Source organism: Ananas comosus, linkage group 3 (genome assembly GCF_001540865.1).
Source record: "Ananas comosus cultivar F153 linkage group 3, ASM154086v1, whole genome shotgun sequence".
NCBI lineage: Eukaryota > Viridiplantae > Streptophyta > Magnoliopsida > Poales > Bromeliaceae > Ananas > Ananas comosus.
Window position 1 is genome coordinate 10385640 of NC_033623.1, and position 8682 is coordinate 10394321.

General features: G+C 38.1%; 1 protein-coding gene across 1 annotated transcript; it reads right to left on the reverse strand.

Moving 5' to 3' along the window:
• On the reverse strand, nucleotides 863–1944 carry LOC109707933 (ferredoxin-thioredoxin reductase, variable chain-like). The gene has a single exon (XM_020229476.1). The coding sequence runs from the start codon at nucleotides 1531–1533 to the stop codon at nucleotides 1042–1044; it is 492 nt and encodes a 163-aa protein (XP_020085065.1). The 5' UTR covers nucleotides 1534–1944; the 3' UTR covers nucleotides 863–1041.

Sequence of the window (8682 nt, forward strand, 5' to 3'; positions counted from 1 at the left end):
TGGTAGAAGCATATACTATGTAATCTCTAGTAATGCTTCTGCCAATAATTCAGATCTAATATATCAAAGCCTTTCAATCTACTGGCAGATTAATTTCTTAAAGTACTAGAGAGCACAAAGGAAAAGTCTAGTTGATCACTAATTAGCCTGAGAATGTGAAATTCAGAGGGAGTTGTTTTGACGAGTCAAGAACAACACATCAAATTTCCAGACGATTATGAACTTCCTTTTTAAATAGAATCTTGTTTTTGTATTTTAAGCAGATAGTGAATTTATTAAGCTCAAAAATAACATATGCAAAATCATATCAAAAAGACCACCGTAAGTACTTATATAGTTAAGCAAGTACTCAGACCATTTGTGTTTTATACATCTTGAAGTATATTTGCAAACTCATGATTTCAGATACTCCAAAGAAGTCAATAAACCTTAAAGTGCTTAGATACCAGGCCAAATACCTAAACAGTTTGTGCTACATATAGCTTGAAGCATCATTTGCAAAATCAAGATTCCGATGCTCCAAAGAGTCAACAAACTCTAAATTACTCATATACTCACCAAACACCTATACAATTTGCGTTTTATACAGCTCAAAATATCATTTGTCAAGTGATGATTCCAAATACTCCAAGAAGCCAAGGAACCATTGAACTACTATAGTGCTAATATACTTGACTTCATACTTCAATTCCAAGCAAAAAAAACTCTCCAAGTTTAGAATAAGGGAATTCCAATGAGGTTATGGACTATATCATCTATCCCAACAATTTCTTTATGATTGTACTGCATATTCTAGTTGTTGCAATTAACCAAACAGAGCCTAAAATTCACAAAAATAGCATCAAAAGAAACACACAGGAGAGCCAATAAGAGAACTAGCAGGCTTTTTCTTAAATTTCGCAGCCTATCAAATAATATACAAGTACAGCGACCATTTATTATGTAAATAAAAACAGGATATGAATATGCAGAGGAAGAGGAGGAGGAGGAGCTAGGGTTTGTTCCCCGATCTCACCGATACAAACCCCAAAAAGGGCGATCTCAATTAGGGCCATCGGAGGAGGGCACGTACTCGAACTCGTCCTCCCGGAGGTGGGCGAAGAACTTGACGGGCCTATCCTGGCCGTCGATTCGGATCAGGAACTCGACCTTGAAGGGGAGATTGGCGCTGATGCGCTTCCCCTTCCACACGCCGACGTACTGCTTGATCGTCCCCTCCATCCCGCCCAGATCCAGATCCGGCGCCTTCGCCACGTGGTACACCCTGAGCGGCGCCTTCACGCGGATCCTCCGCCCGATCTTCGCCGCCGCCGCCGCCTCCTCCTCCGCCACCGCCGCCGCCTCCGACGACGAGACGTCGCTGGTGACGGCGACCTGGCACGCTACGCGCCTTCGAGAAGCGGCGACGCGGGGGAAGGGAGGGATCGGAGGGCGCCGAAGAGGAGGGTAGCGGCAGAGGAGGACGGAGGAGGAAGCAAGCGCCGCCGCCGCGGCGGCAGCGGCGGCGGCGGCGGTGGTCGCCGGCGTAGGCATTCTTATTCCGATGAATTTAATATGGTTTTTTTGGGAATTTTTTCTATTATTCTCGATCCGTTTTCGCTATTTTTTTTATCAGCGTTGTTGGGGTTTGACGATGGATCGGTCGTTGGGATAGGGCGAAGAAGGGAGGGAAATAAAATAAGAAAAGCGCGTTTCTTCTATTTCGACTTTTTCATATATATATCTATCAGTTTGATAATAAATATTCCTAAGAATTTTTCCTTTTTCTTTTTAGAGTTGTTAATGAGATTAAATAGGGCGAAATAATAAATGGGAGTGAGTGGTGAGAGAAGTGGATAAGGTGGGGAAGGGAAGAGAAAAGAACGAGAGGCGCATGTAATTCTGGCACGAGGGGTGAGCACAGACAGAGAGAGAGGAAAAGGATAAGGAGGGTCTCCAGGCTCACACTGCGTTTGCAAGAATCAGCCGAGATATTGCGTTTTGGAAGAAGCAGCGGTGGAAGATACTTTGATGGGGGATATGTTTACCGTGCTGGGCACTCCAACTGTCCAACAGCGACTGAGAGGTATGTTGTGGGTTGGTATGATTATAGGAAAATTTCAAAAAATCCTCGTGTGATTTCGTAGTTTCTCACTTCCCTTGTGGTTTAAAATGTATCAATTTGTCTTCCTGTGATTTCTTTTTTCTCTTTTTTTATCAATTTTATTATTTTTTTTTTCTTAAATCAGTGATAAAGTTAAAATTAAAAGGGTACTAAAGTGAATATTTGATAAATTTAGATGGGTATCTGAAGTTTTTTATATATAATTTAATAAAATATTAACGAAAAAGCTATCCAAAAGATAAAAATAAAACCACAGGAGGGCAATTTGATACATTTTAAACTACAGGGGGGCAAAGTGAGAAACTACGAAACCACATAGGGGCTTTTGAAGTTTTTCCATGATTTATATGTGGCCTCGTGGTCTAAAATACATATCCATATAATTAAAATATATATTATATATAATTATACATATATACATATATTTGAGTTTTTCGAGTTTAATTCGAACGAGTCCATTAATATTCAAGCTTTTAAGATTTGAAATTAATTTTGATTTTTTTTTTTATTTTCAAGCTCATTTAATTACGAGCCGAGGTTGGGCGAGCCGAATACTGAACCAAAAGCGGGCCGAACATGAGCCGGCTCACGCGTTTGCGAGCCCTAACAGCAACTGCCTGGGGATATTAGCTTGCCACTTTCTATTTTGCCTCGAGAGCTCGCATTGTTCAAATTATAACTTGAGCTATGGGTTGGATTTAAAAATTTAGACTCAAGAAGTTCCAGCTTATTTGGACACGCCCAACTGCCCAAGACTCCAAGCCCAGTCCGAGCCCAACATCATTACCCAACTAATCATTTAGTTATATATATTTATCTGCATAAAGAATTAAGGCCAATTGCATAAAAAATCAGCTAGTTTTGGGTTTTTGCAAAAGTGGGTAATATTTTTCGTTTTTACATATTCGGTCCGATTTTTCAACAAACTGATCGAAATACCCTTGTAACATTTTCTCTCTCCTTTTTCTTTTCTCTTGTTCTTTTTTTTTTTTTATTCTCAGAGAGCGGTGGAGGTAGAGACGGAAGCGAAGGTGGCCCGCTTTGGTTTAGTTCAGCACATCCTTACCCTCATTCACGCACTCCGTACCTTCCTCGCCTCGTTCCGGACGTCAAAGGCGAGTATCTGGCAGGGCGCAGGGTCATTGCGGATGACCTAGTGGAAGTTTCCGTTCACCAAGGCCCGTCCCGAAGGGCACTTGTTGATCTCCAAAGGCAGAGATAAAAAAAATAAATAAAAAATTTTTAAAATTTTGAAGAACATATTAAATATTATCTTAATAAAAAAAATATTTGAATCTTATTGGATACGCATGGTGTAATAATTCCAGAAAGTGCAAAATTGTCTGAAATATCCAAAAAAAAAAAAAAAAAAATGAAATACCAATCTAGATATTCAAAACTTAATCTATATTAAATTATTTTAATAAACATATATACATATATTTGAGTTTTTCGAGTCTAATTCGAGCGAGTCCGATAATGTTCAAGATTGATTTGAAATTTATTTTATCTTATTTTATTTTCTGTTTAAGCTCATTTAATTACGAGCCGAGTTCGCAGCGAGCCGAATACTAAACCAAAAGCGGCCGAAACTCATCTTCTAGCACTAACAGCGAAATAATATTCAAAATAAAATAGTTTACACATACGGATGGAATTGGGACTGGGCCTAACAAAGATCCAGTCCGATAGGCCTTGTATGGGCCGGACTTTGGGTATTCGAATTTTTTACTTTAGCTATGGGTTGGATTTACAATTGAGACTCAAAAAGTTCCATGCCCAAGACTTCAAGCTCAGTCCGAGTCCAACATCATTACCAACTAATCAGGCATTTAGTTATATATATTCATCCACATAAAGAATTAAGGATATAACATATAGTGTAAATTATTATTCTGTATGCCTTACTAATTAAAAATTTTTAAGGTATCGTTTGGTTCGGGGGTAAGCAAAAAATAGCTATTACAGGAATAGGTATAAAATGAGGTATAAACGGGGATTAGATCAATTTTGCGTTTTGGATGAAAATTGAGTTATTTCTGGAAATAAAAAAAATAGCGTTTGGTTAGGTAAGATGGAATAAGAATTAAAGTCGGTAGTTATAAATAAAAAAAAATGATATTATCCCTTTCTTTATATTAGAATTTAAATTTTTATATTTTATATTTGTATTTTGGAATTTAAAATATAAACTTTAAATTTCAAAATATGAAATTAAAATTTGAAATTTAAAATCTTAAATTTTAAATTCAAAATTTTAAATTTTAAATTTAAGATCAAATTTAAATTTGAAAAATATAAAATCAAATTTTAAATTAAAAATTAAAATATCAAATTTAAATTTAAATTTAAAATTTGAAATTAAAAATTATAAACTTTAATTTTGAGATTACAAATTATAAATTAAAAATTAAATTGTAAAATTTTAAAATAAGAACAGGGGTAGGAACAATTAACAAAAAAAATTTATTATAAAATTTGTTATAATATTTAAATATAAATAATATGTATTAATATAGTACAATTAATAATTTTATAATAAAAATAATGTATTATAATATATAACATATTATATGTAGTGTCCTTGGAGTACAGTATTTGAGACTTGTCGACACGTCGGGAGAGTGTCGGGACAAATCCCAGTTGCGTTAGCGCGAAATAGACGCAAAACGGACTCAGTGGGACGCAAGAGCAGGAAGTAGCATTGGAATCTGTAAATGGCAGATTTTTCAGCACTTAGTACCGGTACAAAGGGGTGTACCGGTACCCTATATGTTTTCCTGCGCAGACTGCTCTCGGGTTGCCTATTATGCTGCGTGGTATCGGTACAACATTGATGTTGTATCGGTACACCAGGGTAGGTGAGGGGTGTTTTGGTCTTTTGGCTCCTCGTTGTTGTCACCCTCACCTACTCCCTCTATATACGTGTAGGGAAGTTGAGAAGCAGAATTTTGCTGGTTTTCTTCTCCTACTTCACAGTGAAGCTGGGTTTTTCACCTTGGTCCATTCAACTCTCCAATTTACACTACTTCAACCTTGAGATACAGATTTCCAGCAGCGACCTTCGGCATTTCGGCTCGTGTGCGACGTAGGAAGGTTGGATTGCGGTGAAACTTGGTTTGTTGGATTTTAGACTTCAAGAGAAATCCATACAGCTCAATTTTACTAATTTTGGTTGAGCTTAGCTTGATCAATTCCTCATTTTACTTTGCTGCTGGCAGCATTGAGCTGAACATGAGATTTTTTGGATTTTCTTTATGCTAGCTTTGGAGGAATTGGAATTTTGAACCAGAGATGCATACTCCAGCTTAGGTTACTAGTTTTGGGACCTACCTTCATCGGATTTGAGTACTAGAAGGTAATTTTGACATTGAGGTTGGGATTAAATTAGCTTAAGAGCTGAAATTGTTGATGTATTGATAGTTTTTGGTGAATTTGTATGTGTAGACCATTGTGTAGTGTGGTTGCTGGTTTGGAGTGACTTCGGCTGGTCTTGGCAAGGATTCCGGCGACTTCTCACTCCCGTGGATTTAGCGCTTAAGGTGGGTTAATCATTGGTTTACCTTCTAAGTGTATATATAGTCGACATGTATTCATTGCATTGTTTTGCATATTGTAATTGCTCGATTCATTGATTTGGTACGATTAAAAATTTGAATTGGAGCCTAGTATTTAACTATATATTTGTACATGTTGGACTTGGATATGATTTAGGAAAAAACCCGCGATTCTACCCTATCACATGCTTTAACTATCTGATTTAGCTCTAGGAGCCGTGGTTCGTTTATATCACCGCAGTATCAGAGCGGTGGATACCTAGGGTAGTTTAGAATGCATTTACGCTCGTGCTGAGATGCTGAGCTTATTTTTACAGCAGTGTCTAGGCTGTTTCGGATTGTCGTGCCGTTGGAGTTGACGGTGGACCCAGATTGCCACTTTTGCATCAGATTGTGCCGAGGGCACATGAGTTGAATTGTTAAACCCTGTTCACATGACTTTTGCCTGTAAGAGCCTGATTGAGTTCGATAGAGATACGCTTGCATACTCAGTTGGGTAGCGCCCACGAGTGCCACTCCGGAGTCGGGCTTTGTGCGTTTGCGTTGGTGTCGTTTTGTCCTGATTGGACTTGCTCTCCACTGATGACCTGGTTTGGTGTCAAACTGTGTAGCTTCGACAGGCGGGACGGGTGTGTTCACAGTCCCTAGTGAGATTGGGTCAGGCCTTACTATTTTCTACAGATTGTTGGTGTTAGACCGAGATAGTATAGGTGCATATAGCTGTAGACGTATTTCAGCTTTCTTTCTATACTTGTTTACATCTGTAGACTTAGTGGGTGAGCCGTTGAGGTCGATAGCGGTACCCACTGAGAACTACTTCTTTTTGCAGTAGTTCTCACGTCCAGTTGTTGGAATATTTTGCAGAGCCTTCTTCTTCGGCTGTTGCTGCTGCTGATTCAAACCATGGAAAGGGAGTCGCGAGTTAGATCCCCTCCTAGTTGCTGCTAAGCTAGAATATACCAGCTACAGGTAGTGGTAGTTTTTGAGTTCATATACATACTGTCTTGTATCTCGCTGGAGCGAGCTTTTTGTACACCTGGATTCGATGTATGTATAGTGAACTTTTATTTTTTTTATATTTTTTTATTTATTCTAGCAGCTCTTTACTACTGGCTGTAGTATTGAATGATTATAGGTACAGCTATCGCTTCGTATACAGAGAAAATTCCTTTGTATACGGCGGATTTGTCTGCGTGTCCAGAAAAACGAGTAATCCGGGGCGTGACATTATATTTATATAATTTATTTTTAATTCAATTTATAATTTTAATTAGGTTTGAAAATAAGCATTAGAATAGCACTATTCCACTAAAATGGTGAAATAGTAAATCTCAAGCTATTCTGGGATAACCGGAAATAGCAATATTTGACCGGGATAAAATATTTCGGTAAAAAATCATCTCGTTTGGCGGACTATCAGGAGTAACTTTCATTATCCCTACTTATCTCTCGAACCAAACGGGGCCTAAAGAATGAGGAGGGTATCCGGGCTCACACTGCGTTTGCAAGACTCAGCCCAGATATTGCGTTTGGAAAAAGCCGCGGTGGGAGATACTTTGATGGGGGATATGTTTACTGTGCTAGGCACTCCAACAGCGACTGACGGGTGGAAACGAGCTGAGCTCTAGTGAGCTAAATTTTGGCCGAAGGTTGGCTTAAAATTAATTTCAAATCTAAAGTTAAATTAAAATTTGACTTGAAATTAATTCGAGCTTACCTAGATGGAGCCTAATTTCGAATTGAACGAGCTCTAGTCCTAAACAGAACGCTAGAAATTCCTTCACATCATGCAATCTACAAAATTTATTTTTTACACGATATTGTTCAGAACTTGACATAAAAATATGTATACTGTTAAGAAAAAAAATTATCTCTAATCTTATAACTAATGTTCATTTTTATTTGTGGGTTGATGTGATTATGTAAGATATATAACGGCCTGGTTGTCTAAAATATAAATCAATACAATTAAATTATTAATATATATAATTAAAATATAAGGTTAAATGCATATAGATCTTTACAAAGATAGTAAATTGCAAATATATCTGTAGTACACTGAACTTTAGCAAATTGCGAGGCTCTAGTGTTAGAATAGTAATTTGAACTATTCTAGATCTTGTAAGGGATTGTCGAGGGTTTATCGGCATGTAACTTGAGTGTTGTAAGTGGCCGGAAGAGTGATAACTCTAAAAACTTCGAAATCTTGGTTTTGGCATTGAGTACCGGTACCCCCAAGCCCGAGTACCGATACCCAATACATCAGATTGAGTTGGTAAGGGGTGTTATGGTAATTTCCTAGCAAGGGTTATCCTTCTAAGTCTCAGCACGACCCTAGCTGTTGTTCTTAGGTCCAGAAGCTTGGAGAAATAGGGTAAACTCTGTCCCTTTCTCTCTCTAAATTCTAGGGCTATTTGAAGTAGAAAATTGAGAATTTGAGCTCTTTTTCTTTCCTTCTCTTGATGCTAGCTGGTTTGGAAGCTGTGGAGCAGCTTTAGAAGGGTGGAAAGAAGAGTTTGGCAGTGGTTCTTCAACCCTAACTCAGGGAATATCTGAGTTGAAGCTTTGGACAGGTATACTACCTAACATCTCTCTAGTTTGAGGTATTAGTAGTAGTATTGGTGGAGTTCTTTGTGTTAGCTCACAGCAGGTTTGTGAAACCCTTTTGGCCGAGTTTTGGTCATCCTTATAGGTTGGATTTGGTGTGCTCCAACCTAAGTTGAAGTGGAGATTTAGTCTTGATTCTATCCTAGGTGAGATTCTTGCCTAAACTGGGTTAACTTGTGAAGTTCTTATGTAAAGGCTTGGTTAAGCTCCTATCTAATTTAGAATAGTTGTTAGGGTGCGTAGAGGCTAGAGAGCACCTTCGCTCGCGAGATCGACAAGAGTCGACAGCGATTTGATGGGTTTGACCTTACCAAAATGGATGAATTCTCCCTATGTCCTCTTTGATATCATGACATTGGAATTCTTGCATATTCATGTGAATATATGTTTGAATGTCTTGGTGCATGCATAACA

What these genes read in the sequence shown, in the direction of transcription:
- LOC109707933 (XM_020229476.1), bottom strand. Translation starts at nt 1,533, where the DNA reads ATGCCTACGCCGGCGACCACCGCCGCCGCCGCCGCTGCCGCCGCGGCG.